Here is a 24,079-nt window from a genome sequence, read left to right as displayed (position 1 = left end):
GCTGAACTGTGGGACTAAGTGGCCGAATGGCTCCATTCTGTGTTGTGCTTTATGATCATGATTAAAAGCTAGAGAGATGGATGGCTTCAGTGTGTGTAGGAAAATAACTGCAGATGCTGGTACAAATCGAAGGTATCACAAAATGCTGGAGTAACTCAACAGGTCAGGCAGCATCTAGGAGAGAGGGAATGGGTGACGTTTCGGGTCGAGACCCTTCTTCAGCCTGAAAAAAGCTCCCGACCCGAAACGTCGTCCGTCCATTTCTTTCCACAGATGCTGCCTGACCCTTGGTTTCCTCCCACACTCCAAAGACGTACAGGTATGTAGGTTAATTGGCTGGGTAAAGGTAAAAATTGTCCCTAGTGGGAGTAGGATAGTGTTAATGTGCGGGGATCGCTGGGCGGCACGGACTTGGTGGGCTGAAAAGACCTGTTTCCGGCTGTATATATATGATATGATATGATATGATATGACCCTCTGAATTCCTCCAGCAGTTTGATTTTTTTTGCACAAGATTCCAGCAACTGCAGTCTCTTGTGTCTTCAAGAAAACATTCTGTTTGCTCTGGACGAAACATACATTTCTGAAATGTCATCTTGTCTTCACACTTTGTAGATTTTGGCGAACCTTGTTTTGTACTTCCAGCATTATCTGCTTTTACTTCAGATACTGTCTTCACACAGAGAGTGGTGAGTCTGTGGAATTCTCTGCCACAGAAGGTAGTTGAGGCCAGTTCATTGGCCATATTTAAGAGGGAGTTAGATGTGGCCCTTGTGGCTAAAGGGATCAGGGGGTATGGAGAGAAGGCAGGTACAGGTTACTGAGCTGGATGATGATATGATGATATTGAATGGCGGTGCAGGCTCGAAGGGCCGAATGGCCTACTCCTGCACCTATTTTCTATGTTTCTATATTCATTTATTTTTAGTTGCAACATTGTTACTAAACTGTCGCAACACCATCCCTGAATTTCAGGAATTATTCTGGCCCACAAGACTCAGCTAATTAGCTAGGGGGGGAGGATTTAACAAGAATCTGAGGGGTAACTTTTAAAAAAGGGCGGCACAGTGGTGCTGCAGTCGAGTTGCTGCCTTACAGTGCCAGAGAACCGGGTTTGATCCAGACAACGGTTGCTGTCTGCATGGAGTTTGTAGGTTCTGCCTGTGGCCGCGTGGGTTTTCTCTGGGATCTCCGGTTTCCTCCCACACTCGAGGCATACAGGTTTGTAGGCCAATTGGCTTGGTTAAAATTGTAAATTGTCCCTATTGTGTGTAGGATAGAAACATAGAAAACATAGAAAATAGGTGCAGGAGTAGGCCATTCGGCCCTTCGAGCCTGCACCGCCATTCAATATGATCATGGCTGATCATCCAGCTCAGTATCCCGTACCTGCCTTCTCCCCATACCCCCTGATCCCTTTAGCCATAAGGGCCACATCTAACTCCCTCTTAAATATAGCCAATGAACTGGCCTCAACTACCGTCTGCGGCAGAGAATTCCACAGACTCACCACTCTCTGTGTGAAGAAATGTTTTCTCATCTCGGTGCTAAAAGACTTCCCCCTTATCCTTAAGCTGTGACCCCTGGTTCTGGACTTCCCCAACATCGGGAACAATCTTCCCGCATCTAGCCTCTCCAACCCCTTAAGAATTTTATATGTTTCAATAAGATCCCCCCTCAGTCTTCTAAATTCCAGCGAGTACAAGCCCAGTCTATCCAGTCTTTCTTGATATGAAAGTCCTGCCATCCCAGGGATCAATCTGGTGAACCTTCTATTGTACTCCCTCTAAGGCTAGAATGTCTTTCCTCAGATTAGGAGACCAAAACTGTACACAATACTCCAGGTGCGGTCTCACCAAGGAAAGCGTTAGTGTGCAGGTAACTGCAGGTTGGCACTTGCTCGGTGGGCCAAAGGGCCTGTGTCCACGCTGTACCTCCAAACTAAAGACTAAACTAAATCACTGCCTTTATGAACTGCGCTATTTTGAAGAAGCTAAGGAACTGTGAGTCAGGCACCATCATCTCCTCAATTGCTGTTCCTTCCTGTTTTTAAAAATAATTCAATTGTCTAATGTCAAGGCACTGCTGTTTACTTTTTAGAACTGCACATGCTAAATGATTGTAGTGGGACAGGGACAGAAAAATGAGCGCCTCCAATCAAATCTCACTCCTGCTGTGGAAGAATTGGACTCTCAGGAAGAGACAAAAGGTCAGTCAGTGAACAAAGCAAACACACTGTATTCATTCCCACACAGCCGAACAGTGGGAAGGAAATGGGACAGGGAGACTATTAATACGGGATCAAATGTTATGTAAACAAGTTCAGGGACCGAGTTCGGAATTTTTCTCCAAGTTCAGGTCACCCTTTTTTAAAAACTTTACTGCCTTGTACTATCAGTGACTTCAAGTCGCGGTGAGCAGGACGTGACCGTACACAATGTGTAGGAAGAAACTGCATTTGCAGGTTTACACAGAAGATAGACACAAAATGCTGGTGTAACTCAGTGGGGACAGGCAGCACCATAAGCGATAGGAGTAGAGTTAGGCCATTCGGCCCATCAAGCATTCGGCACGGTAGCGCAGCGGTAGAGTTGCTGCTTTACAGCGAATGCAGCGTCGGAGACTCAGGTTCGATCCTGACTACGGGTGCTGCACTGTAAGGAGTTTGTACGTTCTCCCCGTGACCTGCGTGGGTTTTCTCCGAGATCTTCGGTTTCCTCCCACACTCCAAAGACGTACAGGTATGTAGGTTAATTGGCTGGGTAAATGTAAAAAAAAAAGAATTGTCCCTAGTGGGTGTAGGATAGTGTTAATGTACGTGGATCGCTGGGCGGCACGGACTTGGAGGGCCGAAAAGGCCTGTTTCCGGCTGTATATATATGATATGATGATAAGTCTACTCCGCCATTCAATCATGGCTGATCTATCTCTCCCTCCTAACCCCCTTCTCCCCATAACCTCTGACACATGCACTAATCAAGAATCTATCTATTTCTGCCTTAAATATGTCTACTGACTTTGCCTCCACAGCCTTCTGTGGCAAAGAATTCCACAAATTCACCACCCTCTGACTAAAGAAATTCCTCCTCATCTCCGTCCTAAAAGACCGTCCTTTAATTCTGAGGCTGTGACCTCCAGTCCTAGACTCTCCCACTCATGGAAACATCCTCTCCACATCCACTCTACCCAAGCCTTTCACTATTCTGTACATTTCAATAAGGTCCCCCCTCATTCTTCTAAACTCCAGCGAATACAGGCCCAGTGCTGTCAAACACTCATCACCTGAAGACGAGGAATGGGTGACGTTTCGGGTCTGGAGAAGGGTCTCAGTAACTTCATTTCACGTGTATCTTGGTCAGCCAGTTTGTGCACAGTTGAGTTCAGTTCTGGAATTACAGCCAATGGCTTCTATTAACCACGCACATCTTTAACTTGCTGGGCCAAATATGAAAGCACTGGAACAATTTAATAACGGGACAAAGGCAAACGAGAAAATGAAGGGAAAAGGAAGACACTGACTATTGATTTTTGACAGACAAATTGCTGGTTTGATAATCTATCTATTATTACTTTCATGCTAACTGAGTTTAGCTAGAATAGTGCTGTAACCTGTGGTACAAAAGCTTTATTTCGGCTTTTCAAGATATGGTGTGACATTTATTCCAGATTCTTTATCCGGGGTTTAGTCATTTATTAGTCAAAGACAATGTTGTTGATTTTTCTTTTCTTTTCTTTGCGTTTTTAAACTAATCTTAGTTGATGGTGGCACAGTTGTTAGAGCCACTGCCTCACAGCACCAGGCACCCAAGTTCGATCCTGACCTATCTGTCTGTGTGGAGTTTGCACGTTCACTTTGTGACTGCGTGGGTTTCCTCTGGGTGCTCCTGTTTCCTCCCACATCCCACAGGCGTTTGGGTTTGCAGTTTAATTGGCGTCTGTAAATTACCCCTAGTGTGCACGGAGTATAGACGAAAATAGGAATGCGTAGAACTGGTATGAACGGGTGATCAATGGTTGGCATGGACCTGGTGGGTCGAAGGATTTAATTCCATGCTGCATCTCTAAATTAAACTGAACTAGACTAAACGATTGCACTTCATGAAGCTCCCAGTAACTAAGAACAAACCACTTATCAGTTCTGCAGTACAACATAATATGTTGCACACGGCCAACTTGAACAGTGGCCAGATTTAGGGTTCTGAAACCGTTGCAGTTTGTGAGGGGACATTACGAATTTTCCCCAATAGGAAATTATGCCTGATACATTCTGATCACAGTGTTCCTGCACACTGACAAAGGTACACAACAATGGTGAAGAATAGCAGGTACGGGAACAGCTACTTTACCACAACCATCAAGTTCTTAAACCGACTTGCATGACCCTAATCCTACCTCAGCATTGGGATACTATTAGGGTTGCCAACTGTCCCGTATCAGCCGGGATATCCCGTATTTCGGGCTAAATTGTTTGTCCCGTATGGGACCGCCTTTGTCCCATATAAGTAGGGTTGCCAACTTCCTCACTCCCAAATAAGGGTTAAACGGTGAGGTCACGTGGGCCGTGGGGCGGTGCTCCCAGGGTCTACAGCATCTGGGCCTACAGCGCCCTCCGGACCTAATACGGTATTAGGCCCGGGGGGCACTGTAGGCCCGGATGGTGAAGGCCTCGACACTGTAGGCCCCGACGCTGTAGGTCCCGACAGTTTAAGTCCAGACACTCCAGGTTTCCAACATTTTAGCTCCAGACAGTCTAAGTTCGGAGGCCGGGGCACCGCCTAACGGAGATTAAGTAGCAACCCGCCTCCCAGCTCGGGCGGCCACCATTGGTGGAGCAGGAGCACGTGGCCACTGGCTGGGTGAGGACACGTGAGGCTCGGGGCGGTGACATCACCTTGTCCCGTATTTGGGAGTGAGGAAGTTGGCAACCCTAGATACTATGGACCACATCTTGAACTACCATGGATTTGCTTCCAATGAATTATCGACATGATTACTACTCACCCAGCAGTGGGAAGAACTGGTTAATAAAATTATAACCTCTACGATCAAATTAAATTCAATTGAGGGTAAACTGGAAGCAAAATAACATACCAGGCTGTTTCTTAAAGCTTCATTTCAAACACGAGTCTATCAGATCTGAATGTCACCGTTAACTAACAGCCAATTTCTGATCTTTACCCAGCTCCGCTTCCTGATGGAACTTGTCTGGCCTCTCTCTCTTTTCCTGGTTTTGGTTTGGCTGCGGAAATCAAATCCTCTGTATCAACAACATGAATGTGAGTAACAGCAAAGCTTATGTACATTGTTACATTGTAAAGAATGGGTCGACTGGGCATACAGTATATTCACCGGAATTTAGATGAGAGGGGATCTTATAGGAATGTAAAATTCTTAAGGGATTGGACAGACCAGATGGAGGAAAAATGGTCCCCATGTGGGGGGAGTGCGGGGGTCACGGTTTAGGAATAAGGGGGAGGCCAGACAAGTTGAAATGAGGAAATATGTCTTCACCCAGAGAGTTGTGAATCTGTGGAATTCTCTGCCACGGGAGGCAGTGGAGGGAAATTCACTGGATGTTTTCAAGAGAGAGTTAGATGTAGCTCTTAGGGCAAATGGAATCAAGGGATATGGGGAGAAAGCAGGAACGGGGTACTGATTTTAGATGATCAGCCATGATCATATTGAATAGCGATGCTGGCTCGAAGGACCGAATGGCTTACTCCTGCACCTATTTTCTATGTTTCTATGTTTACCTTTATCACTATGTCTCAATCATTGAGATGGACCTCAGTTGCTGAAATGATGAAGACATTGCCTTTGAAACTCCAGAACTTGAAACTGAACCCAGCAACATCCGGAAGAAGCTGCTGAGAGTAAAGTTGTTTTTTTTTTAAATTGAATATTGTTGGCTGGAGTCCCTGTCTGTTTTTGGTCTGAATAATCACTGCACACCACAGGCTGCCCTGATTCATCAATCCCTTTTCCCCAAGTGGTGCATACTTCATAGACAGAGAATACCAACAATAGCCCTGCATCAAGGAGCAGCTTTCTGGTGCCTTGGCTGAAGCTGAATAGTTGATATGGTTCCAAACCTCTTAGATTGACTGAAGTATTCGTACAATGGCAAGAAGCAGAGGGGGGAAAACAGGGCTCCTTTGTTTGGTTGTGCCACCTTTGTTTTCAAAGGAGAATTTGAAGAAGTTTCTAAGAAAGAGTCATTAAGTAAACTTAGAAACAACAACCTTTTGAAATTACTTTTGCATTTTTCTTTTCCTCTTTAGGCCACTTTCCCAACAAAGCCATGCCTTCTGCAGGAATGTTGCCATGGTTACAGGGCATTTTCTGTAATCTGAACAACCCCTGCTTCCAGTACCCCACCTTCGGAGAATCGCCCGGTGTGGTTTCAAACTACAGAAATTCCATGTAAGTATAACTTATGGATCCATAACCACACTTACTAGTTGTGTAGGAAGGAACTGTGGGTACTGGCTTACACTGAAGATAGACACAAAATGCTGGAGTAACTCAGCGGGACAGGCAGCTTCGCTGGATTGGAGGAATGGGCGATGCTTCAGGTCAAGACCCTTCTTCAGACTGAGAGTCAAGGAAGAGGGAGACACAGAGAAATGGAAGCGTAAGGTGTGAAAACGAGAGATCTATGGGGACGAAGCTCAAGGAAAATGTAGAATAGATCACTGTTAGCTTGGGGAAGGTGCCAACGAGGCCTACAAAGAAAAAATGTAATCAGGTAGACACAAAATGCTGGAGTAACTCAGCTGGTCAGGCAGCATCTCTGGAGAGAAGGAATGGGTGACGTTTTGGGTCGAGACCCTTCGTCAGACTGATGTCAGGGGAAGGGGCGGGACAAACGTAGAATGTAGTAGGAGATAGTAAGACTAGTGGGAAAACTGGGAAGGGGAGGGGATGGAGAGAAAAAGCAAGGGTTGTCTGAAGTTAGAGAAGTCAATGTTCATACCGCTGGGTTGTAAGTTGCCCATTATTAAAATTTAATCAGGACAGTCAAACTAGTCAGAGAAGCTAGATAGAGCTCTTCTATAGATTCAGATTTAGAGATACAGCGTGGAAACAGGCCCTTCGGCCCACCGGGTCCGCGCCGCCCAGCGATCCCCGCACATTAACACTACACACTAGGGACAATTTTTACATTTGCCCAGCCAATTAACCCACATACCTGTACGTCTTTGGAGTGTGGGAGGAAACCGAAAATCTCGGAGAAAACCCACGCAGGTTAGGGGGAGAACGTACAAACTCCGTAGTCAGGATCGAACCTGAATATCCAGCGCTGCATTCGCTGTAAGGCAGCAACTCTACCGCTGCGCCACCGTGCCGCCCTTTCAGGAACAGGATCAATTCCAGTGGATTGGAGGGTAGCTAATGTTGTCCCACTTTTTAAGAAAGGAGGGAGAGAGAAAACGGGAAATTATAGACCAGTTAGTCTGACCTCAGTGGTGGGGAAGATGCCGGAGTCAATTATAAAAGATGAAATTGCGGAGCATTTGGATAGTAGTAACAGGATCATTCCGAGTCAGCATGGATTTACGAAGGGGAAATCATGCTTGACTAATCTTCTGGAATTCTTTGGGGATGTAACTAGGAAAATTGACAGGGGAGAGCCGGTGGATGGGTGGGCAAAATTAGAGCACATGGTATTGGAGGTAGGGTACTGACATGGATAGAAAATTGGTTGACGGACAGAAAGCAAAGAGTGGGGATAAATGGGTCCCTTTCAGAATGGCAGGCAGTGACTAGTGGGGTACCGCAAGGCTCGGTGCTGGGACCGCAGCTATTTACAATATACATTAATAACTTGGATGAAGGGATTAGCAAATTTGCAGATGATACAAAGCTGGGTGGTAGTGTGAACTGTGAGGAAGATGTTATGAGGTTGCAGGGTGACTTGGACAGGTTGTGTGAGTGGGCGGATGCATGGCAGATGCAGTTTAATGTGGATAAGTGTGAGGTTATATTTAGTGCAGAAGATCGACACAAAAAGCTGGAGTAACTCAGCGGGTCAGGCAGCATCTCTGGAGAAAAGGAATAGGTGACGTTTCGGGTCGGAACCCTTCTTCATATACTTTTTTAGTGCAGACTGGATCTTCTTGTATGGAAAGCTAACATGTTTGTGTGCTTCTGGACTTTTTTCTAGACTGGCACGTGTATATGCAGACGCTCAAGAGCTGGTGTTTGATAAACCTGAAATTCATAAACTGAGCATAATCTGGACTGATGTGCACCTTCTGTCTGACCTGATGGATACACTCAGATCCAACCCCAGGAAAGTCGCAGGCAAGTAGACATGCATTTATACCAGAATTACCTCTTGTGAACTCAACACATCTCGGAGCACCTTGTAACCAAATTGTTTACAAAGTGAAGAAACAAAGAACTGCAGACGCTGGTTTATACCAAAGAAAGACACAAAGTGCTGGAGTAACTCAGCTGGTCAGGAGCAGCAACAGGATGGGTGATGTTTCTGGTCATGTTTCAAGTCTGAAGAAGGGTCCCGACTCGAAACGTCATCCAACCTTGTTCTCCAGAGATGCTGCGTTACTCCAGCACTTTGTGCCTTTCTCATTTCTGAAGTGAAGGTACATTTTCGGGCACATGACAATAAGCAAAGTCCAACAATGACCAGGTTACACATGGAGGCTACTTGCGCTAAGGACACAGTATAATTTACATTTTAACGTCTATGTAATGTCTTTCACCTCTGAAATTTGGTTTCACCTATTAATCATAATCATAATCATACTTTATTAGCCAAGTATGTTTTGCAACATACGAGGAATTTGATTTGCCCTACAGTCATTCCAATAAAAAGCAACAAAACACACAAAATACATTTTAGCTTAGTCTATTTTGCAAGTGGAGTACAATTTACAGATGCTACCACATTCTGCATTCAGCCTGCACACGTGGCAAAGGGGACAATGTCCCAAAGTCTTTATAGTGGAGTGGTTACTTGTTGATTGAGGAGTAACTTTTCATCAGGAGTAGCTGTCCTGTTTGTGTACAGTTTAGGTCTCCTAATCTGAGGAAAGACATTCTAGCCTTAGAGGGAGTACAGAGAAGGTGCACCAGATTGATCCCTGGGATGGCAGGACTTTCATATGAAGAAAGACTGGATAGACTAGGCTTGTACTCGCTGGAATTTAGACGACTGAGGGGGGATCTTATAGAAACATATAAAATTCTTAAGGGGTTGGAGAGGCTAGATGCGGGAAGATTGTTCCCGATGTTGGGGGAGTCCAGAACCAGGGGTCACAGCTTAAGGATAAGGGGGAAGTCTTTTAGGACCGAGATGAGAAAACATTTCTTCACACAGAGAGTGGTGAGTCTGTGGAATTCTCTGCCACAGAAGGTAGTTGAGGCCAGTTCATTGGCTATATTTAAGAGGGAGTTAGATGTGGCCCTTGTGGCTAAAGGGATCAGGGGGTATGGAGAGAAGGCAGGTACAGGTTACTGAGCTGGATGATCAGCCATGATCATATTGAATGGCGGTGCAGGCTCGAAGGGCCGAATGGCCTACGCCTGCACCTATTTTCTATGTTTCTATGTTTCTATGTTTCTTTTCAGGTTGAGGCATTGGGATATTTAACATCCCAATCACCTAGCTTCGTACTTAGAAACATAGACAATAGGTGCAGGAGTAGGCCATTCGGCCCTTTGAGCCAGCACCGCCATTCAATATGATCATGGCTGATCATCCTATATCAGTACCCCATTCCTGCTTTCTCCCTATATCCCTTTCGTTAGCAACAATATTATTACCTGGGGCTGCAATTGGAAATGTTCCTTTAGCCAGGATTACATTGTGGAAGCTTCAAGTACAGGACCTTGAACCCACACTTTCCTGACTCATTCACATTAAAGTTAATATTATTACAGTACATTGAAAATCATCTTCCTGGATCAAGGGACTTGTTTTGTCAGTAATGTCGGACCATGTTTGTACTCGGCTGTTGTAACTGCTGTGTTAATAGAAGAGCTGTCAAGACTTCAAGCTACTGTATAAAAGCCCTCTGTTCTTGTTCTACAAATACAGATGATTTTCTACCTTCAGGTTTTGTACAGGCCTTCGCTGTTCATAGGACAAGTAAAATTCAAAGTTCTGAACTGGTTTATCCTTGCACATATAATTTGGTGCTGAAAGATAGCTAGGCAATCTACAGCACATGAAAGGCCATGGATCTAGAGTGGAGAAAGGGCAATATTGTTCATCCCAAAATGCCTGTGAGCTCAGGGGACACTTAAGTTTCAACCACATGAGATAGTGGGAGCAACTATTGTTTAAAGATTTGTGAGGAGGAACTAACTTGGTTTGTTTTCTCTGGAGCAACAGAAACTGAGGGTGCAACCTGATAGAGGTAGCGCACGGTAGCGGCACGGTAGCGCAGCGGTAGAGTTGCTGCTTTACAGCGAATGCAGCGCCGGAGACTCAGGTTCGATCCTGACTACGGGTGCTGCACTGTAAGGAGTTTGTACGTTCTCCCCGTGACCTGCGTGGGTTTTCTCCGAGATCTTCGGTTTCCTCCCACACTCCAAAGACGTACAGGTATGTGGGTTAATTGGCTGGGTAAATGTAAAAATTGTCCCTAGTGGGTGTAGGATGGTGTTAATGTACGGGGATCGCTGGGCGGCACGGACTTGGTGGGCCGAAAAGGCCTGTTTCCGGCTGTATATATATGATATGATATGATATGATAGGTAGATAAAATGATGAGAGGTACAGATAGGACAGGTAGTCAGGGTTTTTATGTAATCAGATATGAGAAGGCATAGGGTAAAGGAGAAAGTGAATAGCTGAAAGGTGATGTGCAAGGCAAGGATTTTACACAGATAATACTGTAGGTGTCTGGGATCTGCTGCTAGGGGAGGTGATAACGACAGATTCCCTACAGCCGCGAAATATGTGGCATTTGGACAGACACGTGAACGGCAAGGAATAGAGGGACAAGGACCATGTGCAGACATAGAAACAGAACATAGAAAACAGGTGTAGGAGTAGGCCATTCGGCCCTTCGATCCAGCACCGCCATTCAATATGATCGTGGCTGATCATCCAAAATCAGTACCCCGTTCCTGCTTTTTTCCCCCATATCCCTTGATTCCCTTAGCCCGAAGAGCTAAATCTAACTTCTCTTGAAAACATCCAGTGAATTGGCCTCCACTGCCTTCTGTGACGGAGAATTCCACAGATTCACAAATCTGGGTGAAAAAATGTCTCCTCATCTCAGTCCCAAATGGCCTACCCCTTATTCTTAAACTGTGACCCCTGGTTCTGGACTCCCCCAACATCGGGAATATTATTCCTGCATATACACTGTGCAATCCTCTAAGAATTGTATATGTTTCTATAAGATCCCCTCTCATCCTAAATTCCAGTGAAATCAAGCCCAGTCGCTCCATTTTTTTAATCATATGTCAGTCCTGCCATCCCAAGAATTAAACTGGTGAACCTATGCTACACTCCTTAAATAGCAAGAAAGTCCTTCTTCAAATCAGGAGACCAAAATTGCACACAATACTCCAGGTGCAGTCTCACCATGGTCCTGTGCAACTGCAGTAGGACCTCCTTGCTCCTAAACTCAAATCCTCTCACAATGAAGGCCAACATGCCATTAGCTTTCTTCACTGCCTGCTGTACCTGCATGCTTACTTTCAGTGACTGATGTACAAGCACACCCAGGTCTCGTTGCACCTCCCCTTCTCCTTATCTGACACCTTTCAGATAATTGCCTTCCTGTTCTTGCCACCAAAGTGGATAACCCCACATTTATCCACATTATCTGCAGGCCCTGGGGATTTATCTGCCTTCAGTCCCAACAGTTTACCTAACATCATTTTCTGACTAATGTGGATTACCTTAAGTTCCTCCCTCCCACTAGATCCTCTGTCCCCTCGTATTTCCGGGAGATTGTTTATGTCTTCCTTAGTGAAGACAGAACCAAAGAACTTGTTTAACTGTTCTGCCATTTCCTTGTTTCCCATGATAAATTCTGTTTCCCATTATAATGGGACTAATGACAGATTGGATCCTAATGACAATCCTAATGACAGATTGGATTAGTTGGCATCATGGTTGACACATACACCAGGTTGTATGTTCCTGTGCTGTACACATCCATTTTTCTATATTATAAAAATATTTTAAATCTTCAACAATGTGCAGAAGTTCACCTTTAAGCTGAGGGGGGGGGGGGGGGGGGGTGGGGGAGGGGAATTTAATACAAGCCTGAGGGGTAACTTTTTCACACAAAGGGTGGTGGGTGTATGGAATAAGCTGCTGGAGGAGGTAGTTGAGGCAGGGACTATTGCAACGTTTAGGAAACATTTATACAGGTACATGGATAGGACAGGTTTAGAGGAATATGGGCCAAACGCAGGCAGGTGGGACTAGTATAGATTGGATATGTTCGTCAGCGTGGGCAAGTTGGGCCGAAGGGCCTGTTTCCGCATTGTATGACATTATGAAATAGTCTATAAAAATATCTCTATCTCTATAAAAATAGTCTTAGAGAAGGTAAGACTTGAATATTCTGGGAAATGAATTGTTACATTGAACGTAGAACATCAAAGTTCATCAGTCCGAAGAAGGGTCTCGACCCGAAACGTCACCCATTCCTTCTCTCCAGAGATGCTGCCTGACCCGCTGAGTTACTCCAGCATTTTGTGTCTTTCTTTGATTTAAACCAGCATCTGCAGTTCTTTCCTACACATCAAAGAAAACAGTACAGGATCAGGCCTCAGCCCCAAATGCCCATGCTAAACATGATCCAAGTTACACTATTCTCCTCTGCCTGCATTTGATCCATAGCTCTCCATTCCCTGCACATCCATGTGCCAATCCAAAAGTCCCTTAAATGCCACTATTGTGCCTGACTCTGCCACCACTCCTGGTAGTGCCCGCCACTCTGTGTAACAAAAACGTGCCCCACACATCTCTTTTAAACTTTGTCCCTCTCAACCTAAAGCTATACCCTCTCGTAGCCTTTGATATTTTCACCCTGGGCGGATAGGTTCTGACTCAGCCTGAAGAAGGCTCCCAATCTGAAGGGTTTGAAGAAGGGTTCCAACCTGAAATCCACCTCTCACCGAGTTACTCCAGCAGTTTGTGTCTTTTTTATATAAATTTGCATCTGCAGTTCCTTGTTTCTACACTTATGTCCAAGTTGTTTATTTATATCACAAACAACACTCACAAGTCAGAGACTTACAGCCAGAATAGCGACCTTCCACCACAACCCTCTGTCCTCTAAAGGTGAGGTGGTTCTGAATCCAAACAAACAAACTGTGGGTCTCATGCATCTTAATCTTCTGATAAAAACTATTGATCTTCTGTTATCAACTGTTAGACTATCAAGCTATGGAATGAGTTGGATGTAAGACCCTTAATCCATCTAAATATTAGCATACCACCCTTTCTGACTACCTAATCTTCCTTAAATTCAACCAGTAGCAGCTTTGCCTTCAGCTGCCAACGTGCTAAAGCTGAAATTCTCACCAGACTTCTCTTCCTCACTCCTTTTCTTGAGATGCTCCTTACAGCCGGTGGGGACAGCCCAACAATTGTTCCCGTGAAGGGCATGAAGGAGATGGGGACAGTGTGTAAGTCATTGCGGTCAGGGTGAATTATGAACATAAAGTGGATGATGACTGGATTTAGTCATTGCTTTGAATTGCAGAATAAAACAATGCACCTTTAAAACTCTGGGTTAATGAGTAAGGGGTCAAGGGATGTGTCATTGACTGTAGTAAAAGCAAGAAAGAACAAGCATCTATTTTGCGCAGCGATGCATTGTCAGGATGTCCAAACACACATCGCATCCATTAAATGCCATTGAAATTTAGTTATTGTTGTCAAAAAGTCAAAAGAAAGTGGTGTCACTGAAAGGGTGGTGAAGAAGGCTTTTGGCATGCTGGTCTTTATGACTCAACGAACTGAGTACAGAAGTTGGAACGTTATGTTGCAGCTGTACAAGATGTCTAAGAGGCCACATTTGGGGTCGATCTTCAATTTGTGTCTATCTTTGATATAAACTAGCATCTGCAGTCCCTTCCTCTGCATTTGGAGTCTTGTGTTCAGTTTTGTTCACCCAGCTAGAGCAAAGATGCCCTTAGGGCGGTACGGTGGCGCAGCGGTAGAGTTGCTGCCTTACAGCGAATGCAGCGCCGGAGACTCAGGTTCGATCCTGACTACGGGTGCTGTACTGTACGGAGTTTGTACGTTCTCCCCGTGACCTGCGTGGGTTTTCTCCGAGATCTTCGATTTCCTCCCACATTCCAAAGACGTACAGGTTTGTAGGTTAATTGACTGGGTAAATGTAAAATTGCCCCTAGTGTGTGTAGGATAGTGTTAATGTGCGGGGATCGCTGGGCGGCGCGGACTCGGTGGGCCGAAGGGCCTGTTTCCGTGCTGTATCTCTAAATCTAAATCTAAATCTAAAACTTGGAAAGTGTGCTAAGAAGATTTACGAGGATGTTATAGTACTTTCACCTGACTTGATGTCCAACTTGTATGTACGCGACAGAGCCTTTGTATATAAATCAACTTTGTACACAAAAAGTGCATAAAATCTATATGCTGATAGACACAAAATGCTGGAGTAACTCAGCGGGCCAGGCAGCATCTCTGGATAGAAGGAATGGTGACGTTTCAGGTCGAGACCCTTCGTCAGACGTTAGTCCAGAGATGCTGCCTGTCCTGGTGAATTACTCCAACATTCTGTGTCTATCTTCAGTATAAACCAGTATCTGCAGTTCCTTCCGACACAAATCTATTTGCTGCTTTGCGTTACGTTGCATTTTGGTGGGACAAAGCACAAATAGAAGCATCGAGTCCAAAAAAGGAGGGTGGCTGAGCTGATTTTCACAGGTAGCCTCAGTTGAGGAATTGTGTTGAGTTCCGGAGAGTGTTGAGATATAACAGCCTTGGAGGAGATTAATAAGAGTGAATGTCAAAGGAGAGACTTCAGTTATTGGATCAACCAGAGATCATGTGAATTTTCTTGTTAAGAACATGAACGTTTCTGGCGATATTGATCATAGGCATTCAAAGTCAAGAAGAGTTTTGATCAAATGAATCATCAAAAGTTTTTTAGAGAAACAGTTAGACCAGTACATGGATAGGACAGGTTTGAAGAGATAAGGACCAAATGCAGGCAGGTGTGACCAGTGTTGATGGGACATGTCGGCCGGCGTGGGAAAGATGGCCCGAAGGGCTTGTTTCTACACTGTATCACTCTGTGACTCTATGACTCTATCACTAGCCATGCTTTGTTCTGTCCCTCCTCTCTTCCAGCTTCCCCCCCCCCCACCCCTCCCAATTTCCACCACAATCAGTCTGAAGAAGGTCCCAACCCGAAAGAAACATCACCTACCCATGTTCTCCAGAGATGCTGCCTGTCCCACTGAGTTACACCAGCACTTTGCCTCTATTTTTCCTGTACTTTAAGTATACATGGTCTGCTATCTTACATTCTGACTGACTGAACAAAGTTAGAAACTAAGCTGAAATGTCAAGGTGTCTTTAATTTTACTATTTTGTTATGTTCAAGATATTCCTGTTTCATTTTAAGGGAGAGGTATTCGAATCACAGATATTCTGAAGGAGGATGAAACACTGACATCCTTTCTACTGAAAGACGTTGGGCTCTCAGACTCTGTTGTTCATCAGCTCGTCAGTGCCCAAGTGCGACCTGAACAGGTAAGTGTGGTTGGGGCTGCTACATGCACAATAAATGTCGGGATTGCAAAAAGGCCCATTTAAACTTTTAGAGATACAGTTCGGAAACAGGCCCTTCGGCCCACCTAGTCAATAGACAATAGATAATAGGTGCAGGAGTAGGCCATTCGGCCCTTCGAGCCAGCACTGCCATTCAATGTGATCATGGCTGATCATTCTCAATCAGTCCCCCATTCCTGCCTTCTCCCGATAACCCCTGACCCCGCTATCCTTAAGAGCTCTATCTAGCTCTCTCTTGAATGCATTCAGAGAATTGGCCTCCACTGCCTTCTGAGGCAGAGAATTCCACAGATTCACAACTCTCTGACTGAAAAAGTTTTTCCTCATCTCAGTTCTAAATGGCCTATCCCTTATTTTTAAACTGTGGCCCCTTGTTCTGGACTCCCCCAACACTGGGAACATGTTTCCTGCCTCTAACGTGTCCAACCCCTTAATAATCTTATATGTTTCGATAAGATCTCCTGTCATCCTTCTAAATTCCAGTGTATACAAGCCTAGTCGCTCCAATTTGCTTTGCTGCAAATTTTGCCAGCTTCGTAGAACTACCCAGTGTGGACGACGGGGACATAAAGCAGCTCCCACCCCAGCCTCTTAAATGCTACCATCATGGCCGCCTCCACCACTACCCCTGACAATGCACTTCGGGCCCCCACTGCGCTCTGCCTAAAGAAAATTGCCTGTCATATCACCATTAAACTTTCCCCCTCTCATCTTATAGCTGTGCCTCCTCATGTTGGACATTTCAACACCCTGGGGAAAAGGTTCTGGCTGTCTACCCTATCTATGCCTCTCATAATTTTATATATTTCTCTCAAGTCTCCCCTCAACCTCCGACGATCTGGAGAAAATTGGTTCCTACAGCCATCAGGTTCCTGAACCGACCCATGCAATCCTAATCCTATCTCAGCAATGGACCACCTCTTCCACCATCTTGTTTTTTAATTGAGTTTTGTCTTGTTTCTTTCAGTCTTTTTAGTTTCATTGTCTTGTAGAATTTCCATATGGTTCATGTTTTTGTGTATTATCTGAGTTGATGTTTTTAAAAAGTTTTTTAGATTTAGAGATACAGCGTGGTAACAGGCCCTCCAGCCCACCCGGTCCACACCGACCAGCGATCCCCGCACATTAACACTATCCTACACACACTAAGGACAATTTACACTTAGACCAGGCCAAAGACTGTATGTCTTTGGAGTGCGGGAGGAAACCGAAGATCTCGGAGAAAATCCACACGCAGGTCACGGGGAGAACGTACAAACTCCGTACAGACAGCACCCGTGGTCGGGATGGAACCCGAGTCTCCGGCGCTGCATTCGCTGTAAGGCAGCAACTCTACCGCTGCGTCACCGTGCCGCCTGTGATGCCGCTGCAAGCCAGATTCTCGTTGTAACTCTACCTCACCGTGTTTTTGCACATGACAAGAAACTCAGATTGATTTGACTTGCAATAGAAAGATTGGAGTTGTAGCTGAACTTGGGCAATGCCAGGTCAGTCACTGAAGAGGCATTAAATATTAGGTATTACAGGCAATAATAGCTAATTCATCATCACAAGATTCATGGGCGGCATGGTGGTGCAGTGGTAGAGTTGCTGCCAAACAACACCCGGGTTCTATCCTGACTGTGGGTGCTGTCTGTACGGAGTTTGTCTGTTCTCCCTGTGACCACGTGGGTTTTCTCCAGGTGCTCCAGTGTCCTCCCACACTCCAAAGATGTACAGGTGTGTAGGATAATTGGCTTTGGTAAGAATTGTAAATTGTCACGAGTGTGTAAGATAGTGCTAATGTACATGGTGATTACTGTCCGGTGAGGGCTACAGGGCCTGTTTCCACGCTGTATCTCTAAAATCTTAAGGATACAAATTTCTATCTCACTTTGTGTGATGGTGGCAGTTTGCTGTTTTTAGGTTTTGATGCGCCCATATTCCAAGGGCTTCATCACTCTGGGCTGGTGCATTCTCCAGCATCCTCTTTGTCTCTGCACGTCCTCCCTGTGCATGAAAATATGAGATAAAGCATCATCCCCAACCAGCGGTCTCCTGGAGCAATGGAATAGAACGAGTATGGTGGCTGCCTGGTTATCGAGGTCACCTGCTATACCTGCAGATGCTACATAAACTACATAAACTGGGCCGACTGAGAATAGGGAAGCATTTGTTTAACGATGGATATTTTTAAGGCAGAGGTAGATAGATTCTTGATAAGTATGGGTGTCGAGGTTTATGGGGAGAAGGCAGGAGAATGGGGTTCGGAGAGAGAGATAGATCAGCCATGATTGAATGGTGGAGTAGACTTGATGGGCCAAATGTCCTAATTCTGCTCCTATCACTTATTTTAAAAAAGCCCAATAACACCATGTATTTATTTAGGTGACACCTTTCACATAACAGGAACTCCCCGTACTCTTCATAGTTGAGGTATCACGCCAAACCCACACAAAAAACAACATTGAACTCCCTGCATGCCCTTCACTTCTTTCTAGAACTGAAATTGAAAACAATTTCTAATTGAAGAAGAAAAAAAAACAAAGTTTGAAAAGCAACATTGTCGAGAATCTGATGAGGAGTGCTGTGCTTCACCACAAAATGAAAGCACAAGACAGCCCTTCATCCCCTGAATGTCTGAGCGTTGAAGTAATTGCAATCTGCATCAGAATGTTCCCTTTTGCTTTCCGTGTGTGGCCTCGAATTCTTCAACAGATGGAATGCCCCAGTGTGGGAAGCGACATTGACTGACAGTGGCGGGATAATAATAACACTGGAACACTGCGCTAAAGGTCCCTTTCATATGCAAATAATAAAATAATGACAAAACATCCAAGTATGCCTTGATTCAAAATTACCCAGACTGAGCCATCTTAGAAGCTTCAAACAGAGACTTCCTAAAGAACTGTTGGCACTTTTGTGACAAGTGTTCTTTGACCAGTGTGTATTACTGTGTGCTTGTGGTTATGACAAATGGCTAAGTCTCCAATAGTATTCCTGTAAACAAATTACGCAATGTCTTCATGTTTCACACGTATCTGCCAGAATGTTGAAGTGTCACAGTCCTGGGTTTTACATTTTGGGAATAAAGTGGGTTATTTACCATGAAATTAGTTTAGTATGGAGATGCAGCGTGACACAGGGCCTTCGAGTCCACACCGACCAGCGATTCCCGCACACCCTACACACACTAGGGATCATTTACTGGGGCCGACACTAACCTGCACACACTGGGGACAATTTACAATTCTACCAAGCCAACCTACAATTACTCCACCGTGTGAGAAAACCGAAGATCTCGGAGAAAACACGCGCAGGTCACGGGGAGAACGTACAAACTCCGTACAGATGGCGCCCGTAGTCAGGGTTGAACCCAGGTCCCTGGTGAACCCAACTCTACTGCTGCGCCACCGATCGAAATTAAATGAAAACAAATGTTCCGATCATTGACGTTACCTGGACGAGTGTATGACTGGTGTTAACGAGGTGAAGAAACCCCGTGAGCTATGGTGCAACTGAATCAGAAGGCCCAGGGTTCAAGCCCCACACCTGAGCACAAAACGTTATGTTGACTTTGTGCACCATCAGGTAGGTGTGAGCTGAGATGGTAACCAAGGACCCTTCCTATACAGGTGGTAACGTTGCAAAAAAGAGCAGGAAAGCTCTCCCGGAAACTAGGCCAATGTTTATCCCTCGATCAGATTTTCTAAAATGAGCTGCTTCGTTCGGTCTTCATCATATTATAGCCGGAGGGAGTTTGTTGTTTTCAGATGGGCTGCTCTGCAACAGTTCCCCGTGTTACCACAGCAACTACACTTCAAAGTTACCTACGTAAGGTGTGAAGAATTTAGTGAAAGGGATGTGAGAGGTGCTACATATATGTAAAACTTTGCTTTCCTTTGATGTCAAAGTGTCAAAGTGTATTTGTCACCAATTCTGCACTAAAGCAGTTCTGCTGCCAACCTACCTGATGTGTGCCTAAAGTTTTTAGCTTTGTTTATTTTCTCGTTTTAGTTTTAGTTTATTGTCACGTGTACCGACCGAGGTGAAAAGCTTTCGTTGCATGCGAACCAGTCAGTGGAAAGAAAGACATGATTATAATCGAGCCATTGACACTGTACAGATACATGATAAGGGAATATAAGACAATAACTGCAGATGCTGGTACAGATCGAAGGTATTTATTCACAAAATGCTGGAGTAACTCAGCAGGTCAGGCAGCATCTCGGGAGAGAAGGAATGGGTGACATTTCGGGTCGAGACCCTTCTTCAGACTGAGGGAATATTTTTGTGCTCCGGATTAGGGAATAACGTTTTGGGCAACGTAAAGCCAGCAAAGTCCGATCAAAGGTAGTCCGAGGATCCCCAGTGAAATAGATAGTAGTTCAGCACTGCACTCTAGTCGCGGTAGGATGGTTCAGATGCCTGATAACAGCTAGGAAGGAACTGTGTCAGATGCTGGTTTAAACTGAAGATAGACACAAAATGCTGGAGTAACTCAGCGGGACAGGCAGCATATCTGGAGAGAAGGGATGAGTGACGTTTCGGGTCGAGACCCTTCTTCAGACTCTGTCTATCTTCGGAAGAAACTGTCCCTGAATCTGGAAGCGTGCGTTTTCACACTTCTATACCTTTTCCCCCGACGGGCAAAAAGGATTGATGCAAAGCTGCTGGCAGTGAGACGGTATAAAGTGGTTTGACTTCCCACCGAGGACACTGCCCTCTCGGGTTAATGTTCAAGATCCTGCCTATTAAGAAAGGCAGGAGAGTTCTCTTTGTGCTGAGCATAGTCCGTCACCAAAGTCACCAGAAAGTCTCATTGTCTGGTCATTTATCTCATTGCTGTCTGAGGAATTACGCTGCATGCAGGGTAAACGGTATGTTTCCGATACCACAATTCAAAGATTCTTCTTTGGTTTAGTTTAGTTTAGTTTAGTTTAGTTTAGAGATACAGCGTGGAAACAGGCCCTTCGGCCCACCGAGTCCGCGCCGACCGGCGATCCCCGCACACTAACGCCACCCTACACACACAAGGGACAATTTACAATTATCCCAAGCCAATTAACCTACAAACCTGTACGTCTTTGGAATGTGGGAGGAAACCGGGGAACTTGGAGAAAACCCACGCAGGGTAGCGCAGCGGTAGAGTTGCTGCTTTACAGCGAATGCAGCGCCAGAGACTCAGGTTCGATCCTGACTACGGGTGCTGCACTGTAAGGAGTTTGTACGTTCTCCCCGTGACCTGCGTGGGTTTTCTCCGAGATCTTCGGTTTCCTCCCACACTCCAAAGACGTACAGGTATGTAGGTTAATTGGCTGGGTAAATGTAAAAATTGTCCCTAGTGGGTGTAGGATAGTGTTAATGTACGGGGATCGCTGGGCGGCACGGACTTGGTGGGTCGAAAAGGCCTGTTTCCGGCTTTATATATATGATATGATAGGTCACGGAGAGAACGTACAAACTCCGTAGAGAAAGCTCCTGGAGTCAGGATTGAACCCGGGTCTCTGGTGCTGTTAGGCAGCAACTCTACCGCTGCACCCCTGTACAGCCATGCCTTTGTGAAACAGTTTGAGAAATCACAAGGGCATGACTGGCTCGAGCTCATTCTTTTCCCTTTTTTGATACACACGCCCTCCTCTCTCTAAACCACCAAGCTTGAAACTTTCCATAAAATGGGCTTGTATTAAAATTTGAGAAATTTACACTGTGCGGCATAGTGGTGCAGCTGGTAGTGCTGCTGCCTGACAGCACCAGAGGCCCAGTTGCAACCCTGACCGTCAGGTGCTTTCACGTTCTGCCTGTGACCTTGTGGGTTTCCTCTGGGTTCTCCGGTTCCCTCCTGAAGACGTGCGGGTTTGTCAGCCAATTGGCCTCTGTAAGTCGTCCCCGATGTGTGTAAAAGTGGGATAACATAGAATTACTCTGAACGGGTGGCCGATGGTTGGCGTGGATCCGGCGGGCCGAAGGGACTGTTCCCATGCGGTATCTCCAAACCAAAGTAAACACCTCCTTATGTCGCCATGGCAAATGCTGCTTATGACGCAAACGTTTGTATTTAGTCCGTGATCGTGAGGGATCACAATGCGACGTGAATTAGGGATGGTAGAACGATGGAGCGGGGAAACAGGTTGTTCATCTCAGGGAATCTCCTTCTCCTGCTTTCCACACAGCCCTGCAATGTTACAGCATGGAAGGAGGCCATTCAGCCCATCCATTCTGCAAATGCTCCATTCTCCCCTTTCCCCCTCGTATAGTCCGTACTCACCCTTCCAAAAGTGCGGTTCTCAAAAATGAGCAGAATATTTTAGTGGAGTATTATCCAATTTCTTTTTTTCTATGGGGTTAGCATAACTTCCTTCCTGTTGTGTTTCATTTAGCTTCATGATTTTTAACATTCTAATTGCCTTCAAAAATTTGGGTGCATATAGGGTGGCAGGGTGGCAGAGTGGCGCGGCAGTAAAGGTGCTGCCTTGCGGCACCAGAGTCCCTGGTTCGATCCTGACTACGGGTGCTGTCTGTATGGAGTTTATACGTTTTCCCTGTGACTGTTTTCTCTGAGTTCTCCCACACCCCAAAGATGTGTAGGTTTGTAGGTTGATTGGCTTCTGTAAATTGTCCCTAGGGTGTAGGATTGAACTAGTGTACGGGTGATCATTGGTCAACATGGGTTTGGTGGGCCGAAAGGCCTGTTTCCTGGCTGAATCTCTCAACTAGACTAAACTAAACCAAGTTCTCTCATTCCCCTTTAACCATACTGTGTCCTCTCATTTTTCCTACCACACTGTCAGTTCAGTTTCTCCGAGTAAATTTCAAGTCCAATGAATCTCCCTTTCTCACCCCTCTACCTATCTATGCCTGACGTCTGTAACCCCCCCTCCACATTGTTTGCAGCATTCCTGTGCTATTTACGTCTGATTTCTCAGTATTCCCAATGTCAGACTGCTATTTGAGGAACCACTTCCTCTTTGCCACCACAGTAAAACAATTGCGCAGATTCAGATGTGTAGGAAAGAACAGCAGATGCTGGTTTAAATCGAAGGTAGACACAAAATGCTGGAGTAACTCAGCGGGGGCAGGCAGCATCTCTGGAGGGAAGGAATGGGTGACGTTTCGGGTCGAAACCCCTCTTCAGACTGATTTCAGGGGAGAGGTCGGGACAGAGATAGAATGTAGTCGGAGACAGTGAGACTGGTGGGAGAACTGGGAATGGGGAGGGGATGGAGAGAGAGGGAAAGCAAGGACTATTTGAAGTTAGAGAAGTCAATGTTCAAACCGCTGGGGTGTAAGCTACCCAAGCGAAATATGAGGTGCTGTTCCACCAACCTGCGCTGGGCCTCACTCTGACAATGGAGGAGGCCCAGAACAGAAAGGTCAGATTGGGAATGGGAGGGGGAATTATAGTGCTGAGCAACCAGGAGATCAGATAGGTTAAGGTGGACTGAGCGGAGGTGTTCAGCGAAACGATCGCCGAGCCTGCGCTTGGTCTTGCCGATATACGGGAGTTGATTCAGATTCAGATTCAGATTCAAATTCAGATGCTGGGGTTATTGTTCCAGTCTGTCCTGTATTCATTTTTGCAGCTGTTGCTCCCAGATCTGAATTATTGGAGCAAAGCTACATGCACGTAGTGATCTCTTACCTTTCAATATGTGAAAGTAGCTGAATAGTCACAGAAAGACTCTTTCCTGAGCCTCTTCCCTTCGAATCAACTAATAATCATTTCAAAGTAGAATGCATTCATTTCAATAAATTGTATGATGCAAAATGGTTTTGTTATAAAAAAGAATTTTTTATTAAAGCATAATCTGGGTGGCACGGCGGCAGAGCGATAAAGCTGCTGCCTTACAGCGCCAGAGACCCAGGTTCGATCCTGACTACGGGTGCTGCCTGTATGGAGTTTGTATGTTCTCCCCGTGACTGCATGGGTTTTCTTCGGGTGCTCCGGTTTCCTCCCACATCTGAAAGGCATGCAGGTTTGACGGTTAACTGGCTTCTGTAAATTGTCCCGAGGGTGTCGGATAGAACTAGTGTATGGGCGATCATTGGTCAATAGACAATAGACAATAGGTCAGGAGTAGGCCATTCGGCCCTTCGAGCCAGCACTGTCATTCAATGTGATCCTGGCTGATCATCCACAATCAGTACCCCGTTACTGCCCTCTCCCCATACCCCCTGACTCCGCTATCATTAAGAGATCTATCTAACTCTCTCTTGAAAGCATCCAGAAAATTGTCCTCCACTGGTCAGCACAGACTCGGTGGGCCACAGGGCCTGTTTCCATGCTGTACCTCTGAGCTAAACTAATTCCTCTCATTCCACTTTCATCATACT

At 45.5% G+C, this 24,079-nt stretch overlaps 1 protein-coding gene across 1 annotated transcript in view; it reads left to right on the top strand.

Moving 5' to 3' along the window:
• Positions 1 to 24,079, top strand: part of abca4b (ATP-binding cassette, sub-family A (ABC1), member 4b) — a 163,714-nt gene that overhangs the window by 12,068 nt on the left and 127,567 nt on the right. The window contains exons 2-6 of the mRNA XM_078408264.1: positions 2,101 to 2,209; positions 5,183 to 5,276; positions 6,282 to 6,423; positions 8,168 to 8,311; positions 15,604 to 15,727. Coding sequence (XP_078264390.1) covers positions 2,144 to 2,209; positions 5,183 to 5,276; positions 6,282 to 6,423; positions 8,168 to 8,311; positions 15,604 to 15,727 — 570 coding nt within the window. The 5' untranslated portion in view covers positions 2,101 to 2,143. The remainder of the gene's footprint in view (positions 1 to 2,100; positions 2,210 to 5,182; positions 5,277 to 6,281; positions 6,424 to 8,167; positions 8,312 to 15,603; positions 15,728 to 24,079) is intronic.

The sequence above is a fragment of the Rhinoraja longicauda genome, chromosome 11 (genome assembly GCF_053455715.1).
Source record: "Rhinoraja longicauda isolate Sanriku21f chromosome 11, sRhiLon1.1, whole genome shotgun sequence".
Classification (NCBI taxonomy): Eukaryota; Metazoa; Chordata; class Chondrichthyes; order Rajiformes; family Arhynchobatidae; genus Rhinoraja; species Rhinoraja longicauda.
This window is presented reverse-complemented; position numbering and strand designations above follow the sequence as displayed.